General features: G+C 46.5%; 1 protein-coding gene across 7 annotated transcripts in view; it reads left to right on the plus strand.

Annotated features, from left to right (window-relative positions):
* Window positions 1-26090, plus strand: part of sema6bb (sema domain, transmembrane domain (TM), and cytoplasmic domain, (semaphorin) 6Bb) — a 179138-nt gene extending 153048 nt beyond the window's left edge. For all 7 annotated transcript variants that reach the window (XM_077004332.1, XM_077004333.1, XM_077004327.1 and 4 more), the window contains one exon: window positions 21390-26090. In XM_077004332.1, coding sequence (XP_076860447.1) covers window positions 21390-22279 — 890 coding nt within the window. In that variant the 3' untranslated portion in view covers window positions 22280-26090. The remainder of the gene's footprint in view (window positions 1-21389) is intronic.
* The last annotated feature ends 1415 nt before the right edge of the window (window positions 26091-27505 follow it).

The following is a 27505-nucleotide window of genomic DNA, read 5'->3' on the forward strand; positions in this document are numbered from 1 at the left end:
TGTATAATCCTTCCGGTGAAGCAGGTGTAAAGTCCTTCAGGTGAAGCAGGTGTATAATCCTTCAGGTGAAGCGGGAATACAATCTTTCAGGTGAAGCAGGAATACAATCTTTCAGGTGAAGCAGGTGTATAATCCCTCAGGTGAAGCAGGTGTATAACCTTTCAGGTGAAGCAGGTGTATAATCCTTCAGGTGAATTGGGCAGATAACCTCATGCCAGGAGAGTATCAGAGTCCTGAAATCACTCACACAACACTGCAGTTGGTCATCATCATCTAAACATCATCTAACTTCTAAAATCATCTAAGAGAGTGAGAGTGTATGAACAAGTAAAGCGTGTGATGTTTCTGGAGAGCCCACAGGGATGGAACTAGAACAGGAGTGGGACTACAGGTCGGCCTTTTAACACAGGTCAGCTATGTAGCACAGGAGTGTGATGTAGCACAGGTCAGGGATGTAGCACAGGTCAGTGATGTAGCACAGGAGTGTGATGTAGCACAGGTCAGGGATGTAGCACAGGTCAGTGATGTAGCACAGGAGTGGGATGTAGCACAGGAGTGGGATGTAGCACAGGTCAGGGATGTAGCACAGGTCAGCCATTTAACACAGGTCAGCTATGTAGCACAGAAGTGTGATGTAGCACAGGTCAGTGATGTAGCACAGGTCAGTGATGTAGCACAGGTCAGGGATGTAGCACAGGTCAGTGATGTAGCACAGGAGTGGGATGTAGCACAGGTCAGTGATGTAGCACAGGAGTGTGATGTAGCACAGGTCAGGGATGTAGCACAGGTCAGTGATGTAGCACAGGAGTGTGATGTAGCACAGGTCAGGGATGTAGCACAGGTCAGGGATGTAGCACAGGTCAGTGATGTAGCACAGGACAGGGATATAGCACAGGTCAGCCATTTAACACAGGTCAGCTATGTAGCACAGGAGTGGGACTACAGGTCAGCCATTTATTACAAGTCAGCTATGTAGCACAGGACATGGATGTAGCAAAGGTTAGTGATTTAGCACAGGACAGGGATGTAGCACAGGACAGTGATTTAGCACAGGTGAGTTATGTAGCACAGGACAGGAATGTACTTCAGGTTAATGATCAGCACAGGTTTGTGATTTAGCACAGGTCAGTTATGTAGCACAGGACAGGAATGTACTTCAGGTTAGTGATTAGCACAGGTCAGGAATGTACTACAGGTTAAAGATTTAGCACAGGACATGGATGTACTACAGGTTAGTGATTAGCACAGGTAAGTTATGTACTACAGGTTAGTGATTAGCACAGGTCAGTTATGTAGCATAGGTTTAGGATGTTACTAAAGTCATGTGATGTCGGTCCACATTGCATTGATTGCACTTCTTCTGACATTCCCAAATATTTCCCTGTACTGAGCGGTGTGTGCGCATACATGCACGTGTGTGTGTGTGTGTGTGTGTGTGTGTGTGTGTGTGTGTGTGTGTGTGTGTGTGTGTGTGTGTGCGTGCATCGGTGTAGATATGTGTCTGTGATCCTTAGCTTTGATTTGTTTAGTTTGCTCTTGTAATGTTTGACTCAGTATCTCAGAATAGCACTGGTTACGTCCCAGTTCATGTTTGGCAGGCGGTGCATTTGTGGGGAGCTTTACAGTAGCAGATCGATCGGTGAGTCAGAGCTGGTGGCCAGCTGTCTGTGACTGGGATTTTTTTTTTTTTGTTGGCTGTTCATTTGTGGGGTATTTGTGGTGTGTTTGTGGGGTATTTGTGGTGTGTTTGTGAAGTATTTGTTGCTGGAGCATTTGTTTCCAGGGCATTCGTGTTGAGAGTGTTTGTTTATGAGACGTTTGTTTCCAAGGCATTTGTTTCCAGGGTAATCAATGCATGTGTATAACATTGCAAGGATGCAGAAAAGTCCCATAAGACCTGAGGGTGAAGTCACCTCTGATATACTCATGTGTGATTGGAGGAGTGGAGTCACCTCTGCTATACTTGTGTGTGTGATTGGAGGACTGGAGTCACCTCTGATATACTCGTGTGTGTGATTGGAGGGCAGGAGTCACCTCTGATATACTTATGTGTGTGATTGGAGGGCAGGAGTCACCTCTGATATACTCGTGTGTGTGATTGGAGGGCAGGAGTCACCTCTGATATACTTGTGTGTATGATTGGAGTGCTGGAGTCACCTCTGATATCAGGCATGAAAATCTGTCACCTTTCGGCGAAATTCGCAATTTTGAAGTTGAAAAGGGTGACCTACGTGAATCGTGTAGATCCGATGAGTTTTTTGTTGGGGGGGGGTCGGGAGATTATATTATGTATTAATTATCATATTGACTTAATAAGCAAACAGATCACTTCCGAAATCGGCAATTTCAATGACAGTGGCCAGCAGTTTCCGCCCAGAACCTTCATAGAGGCCAAATAGCATTTCAATCATACGAACGTTCTTCATTCATGTTATTCATTTACTGCTTAGCGGGACGAGAAGCAGGACCAGATCGTACATTTACCAGATCGTACATTTACCACTACATTTACCAGATCGTACATTTCCCAGTGGATTTAATTGGGTTATTAATGGTTTCAATCGTTTTCATATTTTGCGGTAAAACAAAGTTACTGCTGTTCGCTACAGCGTTGAACACTGTCAGATCTAGCTAGCTAGATAGATGGGCCTATTAAGTTCGTGTCAACCCCGTGTAGTTAACGGTGACATCAAATAAGAAACGAGATTTTTTCTAGTGTGTCTGTAGTTGTAACTGGTGAATCCAGGGACGGGTGAGGACATTCGCGCCAGGGCTGAAAACGTTGAAGATGAAGTTGTAAACTCTTGTCATTTGAGTCTACCCTGTGCTTTAGCCCATGTTAGAAAATAAAAACCTGGTATTTTTACACTCATTTTCGCTGCTGATGTATTTATTGGTTCATTAAGACGTAATGGTTTTGACTGAGCCATCTGGAATGGCGAAAGCGGCCTCTCGCGTTTAAGGATCTGGTTCCATACATTGAATCCATTGACATGACAGTCAAAAAAAAAAATTTTTTATGGATTTTACTATATTTTACGGAGCCCGTAAGGTGACATCATGTAAAAAAAAATACCACGTATTTATATTATAACACGTGGCCACGACTTATTAACGCGTGGGAACGAGATACTAATGTCGCCTTTCACACGCGGCAACAAAGTTTATTTTTTCACAGCAAAGCAAGCAGATCCCAGGGATGTTCGCAAACTGACTGCCCAAGGAAGGTAAACCTGGCTTTATATAAAGTAATACTTATTTATCTTGTTCGCACGCGTTAGTAAGTCGTGGCCACGCGTTATTATATTTTTTACATGATGTCACCTTACGGGCTCCGTAATATTTGGTATCACCTGTCGCTGTATCTGCGTACACCAGCAGCCACCCCCCCCCCCCCCCCCCCCCCGTCGCCTTATACCCATGACGTCGCATGTCAACGACCCCCCCCCCCCCCCCCCCCACATGTCAACGCCCTGTCGCCGTATCCCCATGATGTCACATTACCCCCCCCGGTCTTCTCACCTTTTTAACCCCTGACCCATTTTCATGCCTGTGATATACTCATGTGTGATTGGAGGGCAGGAGTCACCTCTGATATACTTGTGTGTGATTGGAGTGCAGGAGTCACCTCTGCTATACTCGTGTGTGTGATTGGAGGGCTGGAATCACCTCTGATTTACTCGTGTGTGATTGGAGGGCTGGAATCACCTCCGATATACTCGTGTGTGATTGGAGGGCTGGAATCAACTCTGATATACTCGTGTGTGATTGGAGGGCAGGAGTCACCTCTGATATATTCGTGTGTGTGATTGGAGGGCTGGAATCACCTCTGATATACTCGTGTGTGATTGGAGGGCTGGAGTCACCTCTGATATACTCGTGTGTGATTGGAGGGCAGGAGTCACCTCTGATATACTCTTGTGTGATTGGAGGGCTGGAGTCACATACTCGTGTATGATTGGAGTGCTGGAGTCACCTCTGATATACTCGTGTGTGATTGGAGGGTTGGAGTCACTTCTGATATACTCATGTATGATTGGAGTGCTGGAGTGTGTCTAATACTGTGTGTAGACCAATGACTTTATTAGAGACAACTGCCCTTTAGAACACAGCATAAAATAATGTGAGCAAGTTTTCTGTGGGTCAGTTTCAGTGTGAATCCACATTACAGTGGGAGAACTGAACCATCAGAGTGATGTGGAGGGACAGGACCCGTCATGGGTGCCGGGTCTGTACTTTAAAACCTGCCAAACTTGTGGAGTTCGTGGTGCACTGGTGTGGAGGGGACAGCGTGATACGTGGGGTGTGATGGAGGATCACGGTGTGGTGGAGGATAAACACCCATTGAAGGGCAGCTGAGGACATGCACAACTCAGCTGGGTCAGAGAAGGATGTGAAGACCCGTCTGGTGAACAGGCAGAGCCCAGCAGACAGCAGACAACTCCAACACTGCAGCTCCAGCTAATGCGTCTAAATGCACAACTCCACCTTCCTCAGCACAGACAGGCTGTAAGAGCAGAGGCCACCAGTTCAAGTGCAAGCAAGATACAAAATCAGATCAGTGAGCAGTGGGGAGACATTCGTGAGCCGTGGGGAGACATTGCCTGGTTAGATGGGTCCAGATTTCCGCTGCGTGCTGATGATGGTGATGATGATGATGACAATGATGAGGGTCAGGATTTAGCTCGTGCAGTGTGGCTCTTCCTGTCAGGTATCACCCCTTCCTATCAGTTCATCCCTTTATGGCAGCTGCCCTGTGGCAGCAGGACACTGGCAGCAGGACTATGCACCATGACACAGGGGTCGTGTAGTCATGGTCGTTCCAGGAACATGCCAGCAAGTTCTCTTTGCCTGGCCTTCAAAACCCCCAGATCTTAATCCTATAGAGCAACTCTGGGACGATGTAGAACAGTCTGTTCAGAGCATGTCAGTACCTCCATGTAATCTGTGCCAACTGCAGGAAGCTGTCCTGTCCGCATGAGGCAATATTCCTGCAGAATAATTCAGCACCAGGTGGAATCTGTCACAATGAACTGCTGTGGTTCTGAAGACCAAAAGAGGTCCAACACGCTACTAGGGTGTCTAATAAAGTGTGCATAATTGTGTGTAATTGTGTGTGTGTCTGTCTGTCTGTGTGTGTGTGTGTGTGTGTATAAGGAAGTAAAGAATGCGACGTTAATGATCTTATCAGTTGTTTTACTGAAGTTTCTAAGGATTCGGTTTTGCATCAGGAGTCTGGGTATTGATCCAGGTATTGATCTGGTTATTGATAAGCTAGGAATAGTGGTATTTCACTGTGAGACTGAGTGGAGTGAGTTGTATCCAGCACACGTGAAGAACAAACTTCCTCAACGTTTCTGCTGTTATGTGATTGGATGGAAGTGAGTGATCAGATATGATCGTCCCCATCTGTGAGTCAGCGGTCAGCGCTCCAGCAGGGGAGAGTGATTAGGGGGGGGTAGGGCAGTGCTAACCGTCTCCACTCAGCGACACATCGCAACAAGAGGAAGAGAAAGAAGAGGAGCAGAATCGATTTTCTGGCTGAATCAGGGTCGAATACACATGGTGGGACAGATCCATAATGTACAGTGGGGAGGAGAGGTGGGGTCCTCATCTCCTCTTACACACTCATCACCTACCCACACTCATCACCTACCCAACTACATAAGGTAGTCATCTCCACTCACACATTCATCACCTACCCAACTACATAAGGTAGTCATCTCCACTCACACACTCATCACATACCCAACTACATAAGGTAGTCATCTCCACTCACACACTCATCACATACCCAACTACATAAGGTAGTCATCTCCACTCACACACTCATCACATACCCAGCTACATAAGGTAGTCATCTCCACTCACACTCATCACCTACCCAACTACATAAGGTAGTCATCTCCACTCACACACTCATCACCTACCCAACTACACAAGGTAGTCATCAACACTCACACTCATCACCTACCCAACTACATAAGGTAGTCATCTCCACTTACACACTCATCACCTACCCAACTACATAAGGTAGTCATCTCCACTTACACACTCATCACCTACCCAACTACATAAGGTAGTCATCTCCACTCACACTCATCACCTACCCAACTACATAAGGTAGTAATCTCCACTCACACTCATCACCTACCCAACTACACAAGGTAGTCATCAACACTCACACTCATCACCTACCCAACTACATAAGGTAGTCATCTCCACTTACACACTCATCACCTACCCAACTACATAAGGTAGTCATCTCCACTTACACACTCATCACCTACCCAACTACATAAGGTAGTCATCTCCACTTACACACTCATCACCTACCCAACTACATAAGGTAGTCATCAACACTCACACTCATCACCTACCCAACTACATAAGGTAGTCATCTCCACTTACACACTCATCACCTACCCGACTACATAAGGTAGTCATCTCCACTCACACTCATCACCTGTCTAATAAACTGGATAACTGCCACCATAACTGGTAATAAGGGAGTATGGATATTGATTCTCCTCTCTTCATCTCTTTCTCTGTCTCTGCTGCAAATGTCACTGCTTTCATGATCAACACACATACACACTCTCTCTTTCACACACACCCACACACACATATACACTCTCTCTCTCTCTTTCACACACACACACACACACACACACACACACACACACACACACACACACACACACACACACACACAATTGCCTTTATATAATCACATCCATGTACTTGGTCTGTCTTCCTTTAATTATAATTTCTCTTTTTTACCTTTCGGTGTCATTTTTTGTCACCCCACCCACAGTTCTCTCAATTTCCCTCCCTCTCACGCCATCTCTCTCTCTCCCTCTCTCACGCCATCTCTCTCTTCTTCTCTCATGCCCTCTCTCTCTCTCACTCCTTCTCTCTCCTTTTCTCTCTCTGCCTCTCTCATGCCATCTCTTCCTCTCTCCCTCTCTCTTCCTCTCTTGCCCTCTCTCTCTCACTCTGTCTCTCTCTTCCTCTCCATCTCTACCCCTCTCTGTGTCTCTCTGTTGCTTTCTCTCTATTTTCATAATTCTCTCACTTCTTAATGACATACTCTCTAATGCACTAGTCAAAAGCATGTTTATGTTCAGATTTCAGATCACCGAGATCTTGAAACAATTTAGTGGTTGTCACAGTGAAGCCTGCAAGTTGTGCAAACAGGTGTAGGATTACAGAGCTCAGTAACCACGGTAACAGATGGGATAACGTCAGCTTGTCTTTCAGGAGGCCTTTTTCACTCTCTTCCTGTCCTCTATAGTGATGTGAAGCTCTTCCAGGTCATGACCTCTCTCTCAGCTGTATCAGTTACAGGATTAGCGAGTCCTTTAACGGGCTTTTAACTTCCCCAGCTCTGATTCACCTGGAAAAAAACCTTTTCACTAAATGAAAATGAGAAGAGTGAGTGTGATGGAAGAGCATCCTGAGACCTGTAGGGCATGAATATGAGAAAGATGAGCAGTGTTATAATCCACACAGAGAGAGAGAGAGAGAGAGAGAGAGAATGGGTGTTAACACAGAGGGAGAGAGAGAGAGAGAGAGAGAGAGAGAGAGAGAATGGGTGTTAACACAGAGGGAGAGAGAGAGAGAGAGAGAGAGAGAGAGGGAGAGAGAGAATGGGTGTTAACACAGAGGGAGAGAGAGAGAGAGAGAGAGAGAGAGAGGGAGAGAGAGAATGGGTGTTAACACAGAGGGAGAGAGAGGGATCAAGGGAGAGTGGGAGAGAGAGAGTTGAAGAGAGAGAGGGGGGAGGGGAGAATGGGTGTGAAAATCATATCTTAGAGTTCTCAGGTCTCTCAGACTAACATGGAGCTGACACCCCTTCACCCCCTTTCTTAATCTCTCTTTTCTCTCTGTCCCCCCCCCCCTCTCTCTCTCTATTGATCATTATTCTTCCTATATTCTTTCTCTCTGAGGGTTTTTGTGAATTTCTTAGTAATTATATATTGTTTCTTACTCTGTCTCAGTCTGTCTCTCTCTGGGTCTCCCTGTCTAATTCTCTCTCATTCTCTGTCTCTCTATCTCTCATTCTCTGTCTGTCTCTCTCTCTCAGTCATTCTCTGTCTCTCTCTCTGTCATTCTCTGTCTCTCTATCTCTCATTCTCTGTCTGTCTCTGTCATTCTCTGTCTCTATCTCTCATTCTCTGTCTCTCTATCTCATTCTCTGTCTGTCTCTCTGACAGAGAGAGAGACAGACAGAGAATGAGAGATAGAGACAGAGAATGACAGAGAGAGAGAGACAGAGAATGAGAGATAGAGACAGAGAATGACAGAGAGAGACAGACAGACAGAGAATGAGAGATAGAGACAGAGAATGACATTCTCTGTGTCTCAATAATAATAATTCAATACGCTTTATTGGCATGACCATATCCAGTTACAGTATTGCCAAAGCAGTTTTTTTTCAATATAAGGAGATGAGAAAAAAAATAGATCAATATAAATTAGTGTTTACTTTTCTCTCTATCTCTCATTCTCTGTCTATCTGTCCCTGTCTGTCTGTCCCTTCTGCCTCCCCGTCTGGTGTCTGCCATGAGGACAGTGTAGCGTGGAGGTTATGTTTCTGCGGACTGGTGTAATTAGTGTGGCGTGGTGCTGTTTCAGCTCGCTGAGCAGTGTCTTAGGTTCACTCGCTAACAGAGGCATGCATGTGGTGGGCGTCACTGTTGTCATGGAGCTCTGCAATCGCTATGGTAATGGGTGTAGTGAAAGCACTTGTTGACAAATTTGCAACAGCAGTCTTATTTAATTTGCTGGGGAGCAGCTGTGAATATTTACATAAGAGTGAAGATATGAACATGGACACATCCTCTCCCCAACACATACGCATTCATACACACATTCATACATCACATCACACACGCATTCATACACACAACAGACACACATTCATACACACACACACACACATCACATCCATACACACATTCATACACACACACCCAGAGGCGGACAAAGTACTCAATTTCATTACTTGAGTCAAAGTACAGATACCACTGGTCAAATGCTACTCCGATACAAGTGAAAGTTGCATGTTTAAAATCTTACTTAAGTGAAAGTACTGAAGTACTTGCTTTTAAAAATACTTAAGTATTAAAGTACACCTTCCGTCACATTTGTAAAAAAGTTATAGTTTAAAAGTATTATACATCCTACCAAATCCTCTTTGGGCATAATATTCATACAGTCTTTGATAATAATCCATAAGGCATATTCCAATGATGTACATCATTCAGGTAGTGGTAGCAGAAAAGTTTAACCTACACTTTAGTTTAAGGAACAAAAACATTTTCTAAAACCACAATTCACTGATTAGCCTAGCCTAACCTGTTTAAGCAAATTATGTTACCATATTAAAAGTCAATAATAAAATGACGGTTTTCTCTCTTTGCTAGTTAGGTATTCAGTCATCCAATACAACATTATGCTACAGTCAATATAAACAAAGACAAAGTAAAATTAGCAGTGTGGCATCTTGGTAGTCTAACCTTGCTACAACCTTTTGCAGTATGGCTAAAGCCCACCAACTCCATGCCACCCAACATGCTAACAAACTCTTTTCAAACTAGAAATCACAGCCACATTAGAATTATTGACATTAATTCTACACTGACATTAGAATGGAAACATTATTTGACAAGATTCGATTAACCCACACGGTTTCCCTTATTGATGTTTCCGTAGTTTGAATTTGCCAATATAATGTTAACATTATTTATAGTGATCCTAGCAGACCTAGCAGTGGAGTGAGCAGGCAAAGTCATTTCACTAGCCTTACTGCAAAGCTCCTCTGACTACATAGTCACTTAACAAAACATTTAGGCTGCATACCGTAATATACTTCCTCAGGTGGGACGATGAATTTTGGTATGCAGTGATATAGGTTGTTTTTGGCAAACAAAGCATGCATTTAAAACGATAGGAATGATTCATCCGTTCAGAAAACTGGAACATTTTGTCGAGATACGGCCATGGGTGCAAAAGAGCATGCCAGGGTTGCCAGCTCTCACGCATTGAGCATGAGACACACGCATTTGACGGTTTTCACACGCTCTCACGCCACAGTTCCGATATCTCACGCCGAAAAAAAATCTAGTTTATTTACCTCTGATCTATATCTATCAACCACCGGCGATCGCGATATAATACTTAATTTGTGTCCATTTTCACCGCCCCGGTAACATTCGCCAGTGGCGCCAGTGGTTCAATACGGGACGCAACATTTAACTGCCAAATACGGGACGATTCCGTATTTTACGGGACGGGTGGCAACCCTATTCGCCACCCCCCGATCAACAATTTACACTCGCCACCAAGTCCAGGTTCAAATCTCCCTCCAAGCGATCTTGAAAAGTTGGCAACCCTGGCATGCTCCATCACCGCCGTCTCCGCTCATGTTGCTGTTATTTAGGAAAAGAACGACTAGCGACACCGAACTTGATTTTACACCTCACAGACACATCCTTGATTGCTGATAGGCTGTCACCCGTGAAAATACTATCGGGGGAGGGGAGGAGAGTTGTGTGTGGAAGTAACGAGTAACGAGAGCTGGACAGAAATGTAGTGGAGTGATGTACTGTATTTGTTATTAAACTGTAGTGAAGTGAAAGTCATAAGTATTTAAAAAAAAATCAACTTAAGTAAAGTACAAATACTCAAGAACTGTACTTAAGTACAGTACTTACGTAAATGTACTTCGTTACTGCCCACCTCTGCACACACCACACATCACATCCATGCAAACACACCACACACACATTCATACACACACCACATACACACACGCGCACACACACCACACACACACATCACATCCACACACACACACACACCACACACACATTCATACACACATGCACACACACCACACACACATCACATACACACACACACACATCACATTCATACACACACATCACACACACCACACACACATTCATACATTCACCACACACACACATCACATCCACACACACACACATGACATCCACACACACGCACACACATCACATCCACACACACACATTCATACACACACCACACACACACACACACACACGCACATCACGTACATTCATACACACACCACACACACACATCACATCCATACACACACACACGCACACACACTCACACCACACACACATTCATACACATACACACACACACACTCACACCACACCTGAAGCACCTGAAGCAGATGTTTAGGTAGTCATGGTCCTGTGGTAGGGAACTGGTCTTGTGACCAGAGGGTCGTGGGTTCGATTCCCAGACCTGAGGCCATGACTGAGGTGCCCTTGAGCAAGGCACCTAACCCCAACTGCTCCCCGGGTGCCGGGCTAGGGCTGCCCACCGCTCTGGGCATGTGTGATCCACAGCCCCCTAGTAATCACTAGTGTGTGTGTGTGTGTGTGTTTTAACTGCACAGATGGGCAAAAAGTGGAGGACAAATCTTGTTTGCGGTGAAAAATCACAATTGACAAAATGTGGCACATTTACATTTTTACACACACACATAACCCATACAGCCATAAATCCATAACCACACAGTATAACTGACATTGAATTATTGTAAATGTGTGTGTATGTGTGTGCGTGTGTGTGTTTGCGTGTGTTGTTGCAGTCCTACACACTGTTGATAATCTCTCCCCACAGTCAGCATCTGACACTGAGGTCCCAGTGTCCTTCAAAACACCATCATTTATCCAGTCATACATAAACACAAAAACACACACACACACGCACACACACACACAACACACACACACACACACACACACACACACACACACACACACACACACACACACACACACACACACACACACACACACATTCTACATTCTTGCCATATACAGAGGTGTTGAGGAATAATCCATCTGAACCGCTCATGATGTATGTGTGTGTGTGTGTGTGTGTGTGTGTGTGTGTGTGTGTGTGTGTGTGTGTGTGTGAGAGAGAGAGAGAGAGAGAGAGAGAGAGAGAGAGAGAGAGAGAGAGAGAGATAGCAAGTCAGCATTTAAAGGTCACAGAAGAGGTGTGCCGGCCTTGAATGAGAGAATACCAAAGGTGAGGGGAGGGGAAGAAGAGAGAGAGGGGGAGAAGAAATAGAGAGAGTGAGAAGGAAAGAAAGATTGATAAAAGGATGGATGGTTGTATTTGCAGATGGATGGTTGTATTTGCAGATGGACGGTTGTATTTGCAGATGGACGGTTGTATTTACAGATGGACGGTTGTATTTACAGATGGACGGTTGTATTTACAGATGGACGGTTGTATTTGCAGATGGACGGTTGTATTTACAGATGGACGGTTGTATTTGCAGATGGACGGTTGTATTTACAGATGGACGGTTGTATTTGCAGATGGACGGTTGTATTTGCAGATGGACGGTTGTATTTACAGATGGACGGTTGTATTTGCAGATGGATGGTTGTATTTTCGCTCGTCTGTCTGTGGAGCAGCGTGTGTGTTTACACCCTGACTCAGTCCTAACAGCACTGCACAGCTGGTGCGGTTGCCATGGGAGCTGGTCTGAGCAGAACCACAGATCCTCAGGCCACACATCACACGGACTGAACTGACGCAGGGCAGCTGGAGACGTCCTGTCCCCACAGCTGGAGACGTCCTGTCCCCACAGCTGGAGACGTCCTGTCCCCACAGCTGGAGACGTCCTGTCCTAACAGCTATAGACGTCCTGTCCCCACAGCTGGAGACGTCCTGTCCTAACAGCTATAGACGTCCTGTCCCCACAGCTGGAGACGTCCTGTCCTAACAGCTATAGACGTCCTGTCCCCACAGCTGGAGACGTCCTGTCCTAACAGCTGGAGACGTCCTGTCCCCACAGCTGGAGACGTCCTGTCCCCACAGCTATAGACGTCCTGTCCCCACAGCTGGAGACGTCCTGTCCTAACAGCTGGAGACGTCCTGTCCTAACAGCTATAGACGTCCTGTCCCCACAGCTGGAGACGTCCTGTCCTAACAGCTATAGACGTCCTGTCCCCACAGCTGGAGACGTCCTGTCCTAACAGCTATAGACGTCCTGTCCCCCCAGCTGGAGACGTCCTGTCCTACCAGATCCAGATTTCCTGTCCTCACAGATGTCATTTCCCCAGGTCAGAACACTGAGAAGCACATTGGGCCATGATCAGTGTGTGAAGAGTGTTCAGCCAGTGGCTACATGCACAGATCTGATCCAGGGACTTTTCAGCACGCCTACAGCTTCCTCTGTAGGAGATTCATATCCCAGCCTAACACACCTGCTTCAGCCAATCAGGACACTGACTAACTGGGTCAGGTATGTTTGTCCTGGAGTCAAACTGTGGGGGTGAGTAGATCCTCATGAAGAGGTCTGTTACAACGCTTGACTGTGGCAAAAGACTACAGATTAATCCACAGTGCCGTACGAACACACTGGTGTATTATCCTCATCTGCGGCCCACTGTGTCGGCTGGTGTAGGCGCAGCTGTGTGGTAGAAGGATTCAGCTGAAATAGGGTTGAACGCAGGACACAAACTCCCCTGCCCCTCCGAAACACCCCTGCTCCCCCTGGAACACCCCTGCTCCTCCTGGAACACCCCTGCTCCTCCTGGAACACCCCTGCCCCTCCTGGAACACCACTGCTCCTCCGGAACTCCTCTGGAATGCCACTGGCCCCCCTGGGGGGGGGGGGGGGGGGGGGGGTGTTATCTGTGGGAGGTGCGTATTGGGGTATCTATGAGAGGTTGGGGTATCTGTGAGAGGTGCGTGTTGGGGTATCTGTGGGAGGTGCGTGTTGGGGTATCTGTGAAAGGTGCGTGTTGGGGGGTATCTGATCACCTGTGCAGGTGTGCAGGTCTGCAGCAGCACTGCCAGTTAAAGCTAAAACCCTCCTGCAGGTGCGGAGCCTCATTACAACTGCACCTGACCAGCTTACTGACGGTGGTCCATTGTGCTCTTCAGACATGAGTAGGTGTTCATTGATCTGCTAGTCAGGTTGGTCAGTACCTGTGTGTGTGTGTGTGTGTGTGTGTGTGTGTGTGTGTGTGTGTGTGTGTGTGTGTGTGTGTGTGTGTGTGTGTGTGTGTGTGTGTGTGTGTGTGTGTGTGTGGGATGTGTTAAATATGTCTGGTGTCTTTGCAACAGGTTGAGGATCGTGTAGTGTTCAGATATTGCCACATGGCCAGTCTGACTGGATGGCCTTTATGTAACATGTAAGTCTTCTAGAGGCTTATGCAACACAGCATAGCTTGATACTGTCATGAAGAAATGAATAAAATATACATAGAGGGGAGAGAGAGAGGAAGAGGGAGAGAGAGAGAGGGAGGGGCGAGAGAGGGAGAGAGAGACGGAGAGGGGGAGAGAGGGGTTGAGCGGGAGAGAGGGAGAGAGAGAGACGGATGGGGGAGAGAGAGAGAGAGAGGGAGAGAGAGAGAGACGGACGGGGGGGAGAGAGAGAGAGAGAGGGAGAGAGATTGTGCACTGATTCTTAAACTCAAGCCATGTCCTCAGTCCCTAATTTCACACACACACAGTGGTGTGTAGCAGCATGTGCCCCACACACTAACAGGACCTCCTCACACCACCAGGGCTCAAACAGACGCCAGTGCGCTAGCACACATCTCAGCCGCACCACTGCTGTGCCTTTAATGACACCAGGGCTTAAGAGGGCAAGCCAACACAAACGGCCTTCATTAGCACCGCCAGGCCTGCGAGACAGAGAGGCACACAGAGAGAGAGAGAGGAAGACAGACACAGAAAATAAAAGAAAGAAATTCATAGTGAAACATTAAAGAAAAAAACAGACAAAATGAGAGACAGTGACAGAGAGAGACGGAAAGAGAGATGGAGTGAAAAAAAATTCTCAATTTCAAACCCAATTGAAAAATTCCACCTGGAGTTCTGTAAAGAAGTCCTGAAGGTCCATCGAAACACTGCAAACCTGGCGTGCAGAGCAGAGCTGGGCGAGTTTCCTCTCTCTCCCCCAATGTTAAAAAGAGCTTTAAAATTCCACTCCCACCTGTCCCAATCACACCCAGACTCATACCATCACATAGCATACCTTTATACCTATACACACCCAGACACAGACCCCCTCAGACACATTAAAGAAAAACACCACCTTCACACTAACATCCACTACACTCTCTCTCACACACACCTCAAAATGATCGACAAAACACAATGAATACATCACCTACTGGACTCAGGAGATCACCTCAATTAATAAACTAGAATGTTACAAATCATTAAACAGAGAATATGTACTCGCAAATTACCTCACTAAAATTAAACACCCAAAACACAGATACAACCTAACAATGTCCAGACTGAGTGTCCACAGCCTGGAGGTAGAGAGAGGGCGTCAGAAGAAGCACTGGAGGCCCAGAGAGGAGAGAGTGTGTCAGCACTGTAGCTCAGGACACATTGACACATTATTGCTTTGGCAACAGTTGTTATTTAAAATTAATGCCAATAAAGCCATTTGAATTTGAATTTGAGTGACACAGGGAGAACACAGAGAGAAAGGGGGAAGAGAGGAGCAATAGAGAAAGAAGAGGAGGGTCCCTTAAAATGGACAGACAGTGAAAGAAGAAAGGATGTGACAAAAAGGAGGAGGTTTGAGGGACCATGGAGGGAGAGACAGGGAGAGAGAGAGAAGGAGCGAGAGAGGGAAAGGAAGAGAGGGAGAGAGAGAGGGAGAGGAGGAGAGGGGGGGGCACAGAAATGCTGTAAACATGCCAAGTAATGTAGGAGAGGTCTGCACATCCAGCAACATGAGACACGCCTCCATGGCCATATGGACACGCCTCCACTACTTTGGACACTCCTCCTTGGACATGCCCCCATTAGGCTTTAACTTGCTCCGGGATGACAGGGGCTTGAGTTTCCCTGAGCGCTTTGGGACTAAGAGCAGTGAACACAAAAACAGCCCTCGCTAATGGTGCAGGAATTATACACACTCGGTGAAGGTGGAAAAGACAAGAGAGAGAGACAGAGAGAGAAGCAGAGAGAGACAGAGACAGAAACAGAGAGACAAAGAGAGATGGAAATTAAGAAAAAGTGAAGAGAATGTTCTAGCCCTCCAGACAGGCAAACACTCTAAAGCATCTTTCTCATTACGACGAAATGGCAGTGCATTCTGGGTCATTTCTATCAAAGGCCCCAACAGCAGTGGATGGCAGACTTCACACACACACACACACACACACACACACTCAGGCCAAATAGCATGATTTCAATTTAATTTTGTACCACACATATATAGTTTTTTCCCCAACACATGTGATTTCCACTGTCGAGCAGAGATACTTACTGATGTTGGGTGTTGTGAGCTGTTGTGTGTGATGATGTGTGCTGGTTTGAGATCATTTAGAAACCATACACACGTACACACACACACACACACATATATATATACACACGCTCACACATATACACACACACACCTTCATTATTGCCAGTTTATATAAACACTGCTGCTGCCTACAATAATAAGACTCGTTTAGGGTTTTATTCAGTTTTCATTCGTGCAGCCCAGTTCTGTTAATGCATTTAAAATGTTAACATGATCTGCAAATACATTTAACATTTTACAGTGGAAATGTTAGATCTCACAAGATACATGAAAAGGAGAGGAAATACTGCTTTAAAACCCACAGGGCAAAAATAAAGCACACTGTGCAGTGCTCTTTAAACACACTTCCCCTTTAAATATACTTCTCATTTAAACACACTTCCCCTTTAAATATACTTCTCATTTAAACACACTTCCCCTTTAAATATACTTCTCATTTAAACACACTTCCCCTTTAAATATACTTCTCATTTAAACACACTTCCCCTTTAAATATACTTCTCATTTAAACACACTTCCCCTTTAAATATACTTCTCATTTAAACACACTCATGTTGAAGCATCAGCCCTGGCTGAGCATGAGCTGTTGATCGATGGTGCAGGATGGTGTGTAGGTGTGTGGGTTGGAGGTGTGGGTATATCTGTGCTGGGTGTGTGTGTAGGTGTGTGGGTTGGAGGTGTGGGTATATCTGTGCTGGGTGGGTGTGTGGGTTGGAGGTGTGGGTATATTTGTGCTGGGTGTGTGTGTAGGTGTGTGGGTTGGAGGTGTGGGTATATTTGTGCTGGGTGTGTGTGTAGGTGTGTGGGTTGGAGGTGTGGGTATATCTGTGCTGGGTGTGTGGGTTGGAGGTGTGGGTATATCTGTGCTGGGTGTGTGTGTAGGTGTGTGGGTTGGAGGTGTGGGTATATCTGTGCTGGGTGTGTGTAGGTGTGTGGGTTGGAGGTGCGGGTATATCTGTGCTGGGTGTGTGTGTGTAGGTGTGTGGGTTGGAGGTGTGGGTATATCTGTGCTGGGTGTGTGTGTAGGTGTGTGGGTTGGAGGTGTGGGTATATCTGCTGGGTGGGTGTGTGGGTTGGAGGTGTGGGTATATCTGTGCTGGGTGTGTGTGTGGGTGTGTGGGTTGGAGGTGTGGGTATATCTGTGCTGGGTGTGTGTGTAGGTGTATGGGTTGGAGGTGTGGGTATATTTGTGCTGGGTGTGTGTGTGGGTGTATGGGTTGGAGGTGTGGGTATATCTGTGCTGGGTGTGTGTGTGGGTGTGTGGGTTGGAGGTGTAGGTATATTTGTGCTGGGTGTGTGTGTGGGTGTGTGGGTTGGAGGTGTGGGTATATCTGTGCTGCGTGTGTGTGTAGGTGTGTGGGTTGGAGGTGTGGGTATATCTGTGCTGGGTGTGGGTTGGAGGTGTGGGTATATTTGTGCTGGGTGTGGGTGTAGGTGTGCAGCAACATCTACCTCAGAACAACATCTACCTCAGGCACTGCTGTGGATAGTGATTATGGCCTTGTGTGGGGTGGAAAACCCATCTGCCTTCCTGGAGGAGAACTCTATAGACCCCCAGAGAGAACCAGAGAACCCCAGAGACCCCTAAAGACCCCCAGAGAGCCCTAGAGAACCCCAGAGAGCAGGAGAGGGCTGGACATTTCTAAGGGCTTTGTTTCCATGGCCAACAGCATGAAGGCCGTAGAGACACAGTGGTGTCGCACTAGTCCTGCGGAGGAGAGACAGGATCCATCCACAGAGAGAATACAGTCAGTCAGACAGACAGACAGAACGCCTCCCTTCATGTGGAACACAGCCAAATAAATAAACAAACACTGTCACGACATCATGTAAAATTCAGAGCCGCATTCAGAGAGAGGGAATGAAAGAGATAAATAAAAACTAGTAGGGAATATTCACACAGACAGGGAGAGCAAGCAGGGAGATCAGATGTGATCAGATGTGAGGATATGAACAGTGAGGCCCCAAAGACTCACAGGACGAATGGACTCTCACTGTAAAAAATGCTCTCACTGAATACTGAAATACTGAAGCGCTGAACAGATCTGAGGTCTCCAGTAATATGACCTGCTGCATAAAGAAAATGTCTACATCAGCATTAAGGCAGAGGCATGTCGGTCTCCTGACAAACATCACGGTGTACTGGAAGAACTACAGCTCCATACACAAAGGGGGGATTTTAAAAAATCACCAAATCTTATCACCAGGGGGTGCTGTTGTAAATACACATATGCAAAAATGCAAATGTGTGTAAATTAAGCGACCACTATTGTTCTCTGTAACATATTAGCATACAGTATGCTCTCAGACATCTTTGCTTAACCACAAGGACATTAATAAAATCTGAGATGAATTAATAACTCCTCATTTTACGACGGGGCCTGGCAAGAGGGCAGACAGCTGGCTGAGCTAATACACCCATGGGCAGATCCTCACCTGGGTGTAATAGCTGCAGTTTGTCTCCACTAAAATGGGTTTTCCAGACAATAAAAGGTGTTGGTTTTAATGGCCGCTGCTCACAAAGGCCCCTGTACCTGACGTTTATCTGTTTACTGAGAGAGGTGATTTATGGGCTGCGACACACTCACACAGACGGCCCTGTTTGGCCGCTGTGATTTAACAGATAGTGCGAGTGTTTGTTTGGCGGTCCCAGCTAAGCTAACTCCACCAGCAGACCAGCATTCACAGCCTTGACCTCCGACACACTCTCTCTGTCTGCCTTGCTGGCTTTTATTCGTTATTTCTCCCTCTCTCTCCCTCTCTATCACTCTTTTCTTATTATGTTAGTCTTTCCTCCTTCACTTTACTTCATCTCTGAGTCCCACAGTTCACTCTTTCCTGTCACTCTCTATCTGTGTGTGTGTGTGTGTGTGTGTGTGTGTGTGTGTGTGTGTGTGTGTGTGTGTGTGTGTGTGTGTGTGTGTGTAAAGATCTCTTCTAAAGATCTCAACTAAGGATCACTGCATCTCCACCCACGCAAGGTAGTTGTTTGTAAAGGTCTCTGTTTCTCACACTGTTCTGTCCCACAAGGTGACTGTTCTACAGAAACCTGCCTCATCCACTGGTGATGGTAGCATTCACACTCTCACTCTTCCTAATGCTGATAATCCAGCTATTCACACATTTGAGGAGGAGGTGTGTGTGTGTGTGTGTGTGTGTGTGTGTGTGTGTGTGTGTGTGTGTGTGTGTGTGTGTGTGTGTGTGTGTGTGTGCGTGTTGGGGAGGGGGGGTGGCATTAGGAGGGTTACTAGCACCAAGCTAACACTCCACTGTCTGCCTGTTTGTTTGCAGTCCACATATTCAGTGCTGCTGGAAAGTCTGTGAAGCATCCAAACATGGACATTGTTTTCTATCAAAAGTTTTAATAATGAACATCCACATCTTGATTCAGACCTTCCAAATAAAGAACATACAAAGATATAAGTTTTAATTTTTATTCTCCAAAAGTAATTTCCCTCTCCAAAATCTGCTAAGTACAAAAGTATGTCAACTCTTAGGTAGTAGCTTGTAGCCCCACCTGTTGCTACCGTTTCTTCAACCAAACGTCTTCCATATTCACAAAACAGTGTCTCACATCTGCTTTTAAGCCAATCTTTAATAGTTTTTCTGGAGTCCTTTGGGTCATTGTCTTGTTGCATATTCCATTTCTGTCCCAGCTTCAACTCCCTGATTGATGGCAGGTGATTCTGGTCAAGAATTTGTTGATAGGTCTGTGAACTGATGGTTCCCTGGATAAAATATCGTCCAGGTCTGGAAGCAGAAAAGCAGGCCCAGACCTTCACATTTCCACCACTATGCTTCACTGTTGGGAGGAGGTTCTTCTCTTTATATGCAGCGTTGACTTTTCTCCAAACATGCTGCCTGTGATTGTGGCCAAGTAATTCAATTTTGGACTCATCTATCCAGAGAATGAATTTGCAGAAAGCCTATTGTTTGTCCAAGTGTTCTCTGGCAAAGTTTTAAAGGGTTCTGTTAACGGCCTTTAGCCCAGATGCTGCCAGAGAGGTCTGCAATTCTCTGGAGCTGATGTGTGGTTTGGCCTTGAATTATTATTTCTCTGGTGCTTTTTTTGGTTGTCCACTTCTGGGCAGAGTTGCGGTGATGCTGAATGGCCTCCATTTGTAGATGATTTGTCTCATATGGTATATGGTATACCATATATATTGTCTTATATGGTGGATGGTAGAGCCTGGTGGTCTTGTACGTTTCCCCAGACTGATGGACTGTCACCACCTTCTTACTGATGTCCTCAGATGTCTCCTTTCCTCTCTGCGCTGTTGATCTGTCTGCTTTACACTTTGACATGGCGGTGGTTTGGTTGGTTTCTTCTCCCTTTTGATCAGTGTGGCTCAAATCTTTTCCCAAGGATGTCTCATTTGATTGGTCTGTTTTTACCTAATTGACTTTATCACTGCAGCTGTGGTTCATTTACTTTTGCACATGCTCTTATTCTATGTTTCATGTACTGTAGTCTGCTGCCAACTCAAACATTTCCCTCAAAACAAGTAAATGGAACTGATGAACATAAACCTGTCATTTCATTTACAAAAACCGGTGATAAAATAAGAGAATCATGAATAAAACAACAGAAAAATATAGGAGTTCACAAACTTTCAAACAGCACTATATAATTAGACAGCTGGGTAGGGTCAGTTTTTCCGAGTCCTGCCATTGCGAGCGGTTTTCCACAGGAGAGTCGGAGCAATTAGAAGAGAAGGAGCACAGGGAGATCCTCTCAATCAGGAAGACAGTTATTACCTCCATTAAAATTACCATCCACTTTAGGTAATGAGTATAATTATTCTCTACACCAATGGTTTCACTTCCCTGTGATGTGTTCTGCCCCTCCCACTGAGAAAGAAATGACTATTCTGAGAAAAAGAAGGTGTAAGGAGGAGTCATTTCATTCAGTGATGTTCTTGTCATTATAGTAATGTGTGTGTGTGTGTGTGTGTGTGTGTGTGTGTGTGTGTGTGTGTGTGTGTGTGTGTGTGTGTGTGTGTGTGATTGTTTTCAGGTCTCCTGCAGGAAAGTTATGTGGAGGAGCCAGATGGCCTGGTGTCCATCAACTTGCTAGTGATGTCTGCAGTTTCAGCATTTGCCACTGGGGCGGCGATCTCGGGCCTGATGGTGTGCTGGATCATGACAGTGAAGCATCGCTCCAGAGCAGGCGGGTCCAGCCCAGGTGGACGTCGCAAAGGTGAAAAGGAGCAGAGCATGCTGGGACACGGCCGCCGTGGTTCCGGGATTAGCGTGACGAGGATTAGCGGGGGCGAAAGGCCTCGCTCTCAGGTTGAGAATCTCTTCACCAACGGCTGGTCCAAATCGGGGGATATGGAGCCGGGTTTGCCCACCCCTGAGCAGACCCCGCTTCAGCAAAAACGCCCCTCGCCCAATGTCCACATCCCAGACTCCGACTGGGACCAGAGCCAAACGTTTATCACCCAGATGGGCCCAGGAAACACTGCTGTGATGTACCTGAGCTCCGACTACCTCCAGGGAGGTGGTGGAGGGCACCAGGAGGATCTGGGCGAGGTGGCGGCCCACGTGGACCGGCAGCGCTACCTCATGCTCTCTCACCCGCTCATTCAGAGGGACCACAGTGGGCGTCCGTCTGCACCCCCGACCCGCAACTCAGCAGGCGAGTACCGCCCAGTGACCCCGCAGGACTCGCCGGACCGCAGGAGGGTGGTGTCAGCGCCCGGGACACAGTCCGACTATGGAGACCCGCCACGTTGGACCCACAACGGGCTCAACTACAACAGCAACAACGCCACGCCCCCCACACGCCACCACCACTACCCCATACAGCCACGCACCAACGCGGCCCTCATGCGCCCCGGCCTCCACGCCACTAGGGGCTACAGTGAGCCGCAGGACTATAGCCATACGGCCAGCGGCCAGTGAGGCACATTGTGGCCCTCTGAGTTAGGTCTCAGAGACAGACTTGGACTCAGAATCGGACCGTGACTCAGACTCTCCTGCCATGTCTCCCTGTCTGGTGTGTCGCACTGCCACCCAGTGTCTCCAGAACCTCCAGAACCAGAACTACAGCTCCAAAAGACCAGAGTGAAGAGAGTGAGAGAGTGAACACATGGAGAAGTGGAACCCACGTTCCCCAAAGCTTCCCCACATACTGCCACACAGCACCTATGTGAGTGGCCTCCTCTGGCCCTCAGCCAATGAGATTTCAGTATACTGTGATGTGCTGGAGTGACACAAACAGTGGAATCTCTCACCTGACTCATCCCCACACACCTGGTCAGAGGACGTCACATTCTTCACTGTTCAGCAGACTTGTGTGTGTCCTGGGTCTTCAGGCAACCTAACACAGATGTATGTATGCAAAAGAGTGTGTGTGTGTGTGTGTGTGTGTGTGTGTGTGTGTGTGTGTGTGTGTGTGTGTGTGTGTGTGTGTAGTGAGAGAGAAGAAGAGATATGAAGAGCTCTCAATGGCACCAAGATGCCCTGAAATTGAAGTGAGCTTGGATAAAGTGTTTCATAACATCAGGAAGGAGTCCAGACTTTTTACCAGTGACTCAACACTGAGCCTGATGTCAACTGACTCCACCCACCACTTGACTCCACCCACCACCTAACTCCACCCACTGACCCCCCCTTCCACACTTCCCTTTTAACCTGTGTATTATGAAGCAATGAAAACACAACTGCCGTGGGCCTTTGCGTGTGTTTTTCTGCCAGATGTGTTGGTGAACAGAACCAAAAACTGTGGAAATTTGCTGCTCTGGACACATAAGTTGCCAGAAGTCAGAACTCTGGGACATTATTGATATTAATAATAATGGTAATTGAAAGTAGACCCATTCGGGGGGTGTGTGCGTGCGTGCGTGCGTGCGCGTGCGTGCGCGTGCGTGCGCGTGCGTGCGTGCGTGCGTGCGTGCGTGCGTGTGTGTGTGTGCGTGTGTGTGGTGTGAGGTCCACTGTGCTGATGGGAACACTGAGACCTTTTGTGCTCGTCTGTCTCCTCCTCTCACATGCTCATTGGCTCTCAAAGTTTTTTTCCTTTCTGCCTCACTGCCCAGGCCTTCCTCCTCCTCTTCCTCCGTCTTCTTCTTCCTCTCTTTCTTTCTGGCTCTTTTCTTCCTCTTTTCCTCTCTCAACCCTCCTTGGTGTGTCCCCCTCTTTCTAGAGATTGAAATGTGAGCTTATCTCTCTCTCTCCCTCTCTCGCTCTCTCTCTCTCTCTCTCTCCTCTCTCTCTCTCTCCCCTCTCTCTCTCTCCCTCTCTATCTTTCTCTCTCTCTCTCTCTCTCTCTCTCTCTCTCTCTCTGTCCTCCTTTCTCCCTGTGCCTGTCCTCTGAGCTCCCATGGGGAGCCGTATTTGGGAGCGTCACTGGGATTCTGAGACACACAGTGCTCTCTCAAGCCCAAACACCCAAAGACATCAGGGACACAGCCCAGTGTGTTCGGAGTGAGTGTGGCGCCCCCTGGAGGTGTGTGGGGTGGAGTGCACCTCCTCATCCTCCTGCAGCTCGAGGTGCGGCCTCCTGTCTGTCTCCACTCTGCTACTTTATGCCCATTCTGTAAGGAGAAAGTTCAGATGACCACCAGGGGGCAGTGGTACTAACGTACAGAACCTTAAGTCAGAGTGTATTCATGACCTCTGACCTCTGAGTGGAGCCCAGAGGAGTCTGTCAGATCAGATTGGCTCAGTGGAGTTAATGGGGACAAGGCTTGTGTTGCCATCACTGCTTATATTCATCACAGACGTCAGGCGGAGAGAGAGAGAGGAGAGTGGGGTGAGGTTGATGTGGTCAGGGGAGGGGAGGTGGAGGGGAGGGGCATGTAATGAAATGTGTGTGTGTGTGTGTGTGTGTGTGTGTGTGTGTGTGTGTGCACTCTAAGGCTTAGGAAGTTTCCCCTCACTGCACTCCTCTTGTACACTCTCGCACATTAATGTAGCGTCGCCTCCCCTGTGTGATTAGCCAACCATGCGTCTCCCACTGCAGTCAGACGCTCTGTCTGATTAGAGTCAGATGCTCTGTCTGATTAGAGTAAGCACATCTCAGCTCTTAATGCGCTGATAGGATTGAGAGGAGATCCTGGGAGACATGATGGGGCCACATAGTCACACACAGCCCTCCTTCTCTCCCTCTCCCTCCTTCCCTCTCTTTCCTTCCCTCTCTTCCTCCCTCTCTCTCTCTCTATCTCTCTCTCCATTGTCTCTCTCTCTCTTGTTTCCTAATGTGATTACTCTAAGCCCTGCCGTGTGTGCTGACGTCCAGGCCCTGGGGTGAGAGTGCCACCTGAGTCTCCGTGTGAGCTGATGCGGGTGGATGCCTGCTCCGCCCGACTCCACCCAGGATCAGATTAACCTCCAGCCCCATCAGGTGGCCCACGCTCCAGGGATCTCCCATCCAGCAAGCCAGTCCCGTAGAAACGTTCCCACAGATCCAGCAGCTGTTTGTTCTGATCACAACCACTTCCTGCTATTAGGAGCTGTTACACACGTCTAAGCAGAACACTGCCATTTACCAGTGTGCACTCATTTCTCCCCTTGACGTAAGATGGGTATAACAGCACCAGAAAGATCTCACACCTGCTGTAGTCATTATGAACCATGACCTCATACAGGCACTGCTAGTCAACAGCAAGCATGCTGCTGCTTCAAGACACGGCAGGACCCACAATCAGGGCTGTACTAATCTGAAATGAGGGCAGTATTGATCTGAAATCAGGACAGTGCTGATCTGAAGTCAGGGTGAAGGTAGTTTTGAGGTGGTGCTGGTCCTCTGGAGGACAGTAGGGGCTGTGAGTGTGTTCCATGCTTCCTGCTACCTGCAGAAGCAGATCCTGCCCAGCGCAGACATCACGGCTGCTCGTCTCTGTCCTGGATCGAGTGTGTGTGGTGTGTGAAGAGGACATCTGCTCTGAGTGTGTCCCCCCACGCCCAGACGAAACAGACGGGTCTGTCTGGACAGAGCACACGCAAACCCAACAGGAGGAGGAAGAACCCGTTCTCATGCAGCAAACACAAATGTGTGGATAAGCACAAGAGTGCATTTGCATTTTGTAAAGTTGTAGAGAACATATATTAGCCAGCACTGGTCTCTTTTTATATATTATTTGTTGATTTGATTGTTTGTTTTTGTGATAATGTTTTAGGTTTTGGTTTTTGATCTGATGTGATTTGATTCGCTCTTTGGTGTGTGCGTTTTTATGCTAATAGGAGGATGTGATGATGATACTGTGAACTGAATCTCAGTATTTGCTCTTGATTTATTGACAAAAGAAATTTGATTTCTTCTCAGAAAAAAGTGTCCTCAAACAAAAGAAAAGAAAGAAAAAAGTGATTTGGCAGAGGAGACAGACCCGCCTTTTATTTTAGCAACTGTGCACATCCATGGGCAGTGACCGTTAACCACTGCGTTTAAGTATCCATAACTTCAGTGCTTAAATGTAATTTAAGTGAGCTGTCTGCATGAACACGGCCTCGATGTGGGTGCACTTCCACAGAGCAACGCCAGAGCTCTCTTACACTCCATCAATAAGACAGTTACATGCATGGCCCACGAACCAATCACACAAAAAGGTAAAAACACATGTGCACACACATGCACAAACACACACACGTGAGCAGAGTGTAGTAGAGATCTCACGCAAACATAAAAATGCCACTGAAATTCGCTGACTGCCACAACACATGGAGGCTGTGTGTTCTATGGAGTTTTCTTATTCTAATAAACCACCTGGAAGTATCTACTCTCCCATCTTTAATCACCTCCATATGTGATGTATGAGTGTTCAGTAACTTCAGTGTTCAGCTGCCCTGCTGAAAAGAAGCGTTCATAAATTAGTCATTCTTAGTATAGCCAAGTTATCTTTTATTAAGCAGCCAAAATTATTACTGGTGACATTCATATGTTAATTCATTTTAACCACTTTCACCATGAATGAGAAACATCATCACCTTTATATTATCAGAGCAGGCATTTCCTGATGAGGGAGAACCGGCTTAATGGCTTGAGTCATTTTTAAACTGGACTTTAAACATTCTGAGGGATGTAGTATGTTTATAGATACTAAAAATGTCTCAGATTCTTAAATTCACTCATAATTGTTTTTGGAATTAATAATGTGAATTAAGAGAGGGGCTGGGAGGATGGGCGTGGTCTCTGACATTATGGGCGGGATATCAAAAAGTGATGGGCGTGGTCTTCTCCAGGATAGAGAACTTGGATCATGGAGGTGCAAAGTGAAACTTCAACCATCCTAAAAACCCTGAGGCATGTCAGGGAACAGGGAAGCTCTGCTCTGAAGTACGTTATGGCCCTTCAAGAGTCTGAGAAACCAGAATGAGAAGATAAGGTCATTTCCATACAGCAAACGGCAGTAAACCCCCCGCCGTGCTCCACTGCTCCGTGCTGAGAACGTCTGCGTGTAGGTAACAGTAAGGTAAGGCAGAACCATTTGTGACCAATAGGGGGCGCTGACATAAATATAACACAGGGATGTCAAAGTCAAATACACCGAGGGCCAAAAAACCAAATTTGCTATAAGCCGAGGGCCGGACTGGTTCAATGTTTATTAAAACATATTGAAATGATTGCACATAGCCTATTGAACCAAGACCTAACACAGTGTATATTATTTAATGCTTAAATGAATAAAGCAATATTTTCTTATGGATGTCAATAATTTCAAGTGAAAACATTTTTCAACAAGCAAACAGATAAAAACAACCTTCCTTCAAAGAAAACATGTCCTGTACATTAAATGAATAAAGTAATAAAGGTTTGAAAAGTGCTGGAATTTAGGCTAAAGTACTTGAAAATGCTTGAAATTGTAACGACTTCGTTTCACAACAAATATCTGTCTGACTGAACAGGGATGAGTTTCCCGAAACGTTCTTAGCGCTAAGTACTTCTTAACCTCATACGTTTCATACGAGGTTACGAAGTACTTAGCGCTACGAACGTTTCGGGAAACCCACCCCAGTTCTCCTGTATTACGTTAACAAATACGAGCCTCTTGTAATTCCAGGACGAAACATGAGAGAACGTGAAGACGTTAAGATTGGGCGTTTTCAAAATAAACAACCATTAAATAATGTGAATAAAAAAGCGAATTATTTCGAATAATTTCGACTATATGTATAAATATTTAACTTAAT

Source organism: Brachyhypopomus gauderio, chromosome 4, assembly GCF_052324685.1.
Source record: "Brachyhypopomus gauderio isolate BG-103 chromosome 4, BGAUD_0.2, whole genome shotgun sequence".
Taxonomy (NCBI): domain Eukaryota; kingdom Metazoa; phylum Chordata; class Actinopteri; order Gymnotiformes; family Hypopomidae; genus Brachyhypopomus; species Brachyhypopomus gauderio.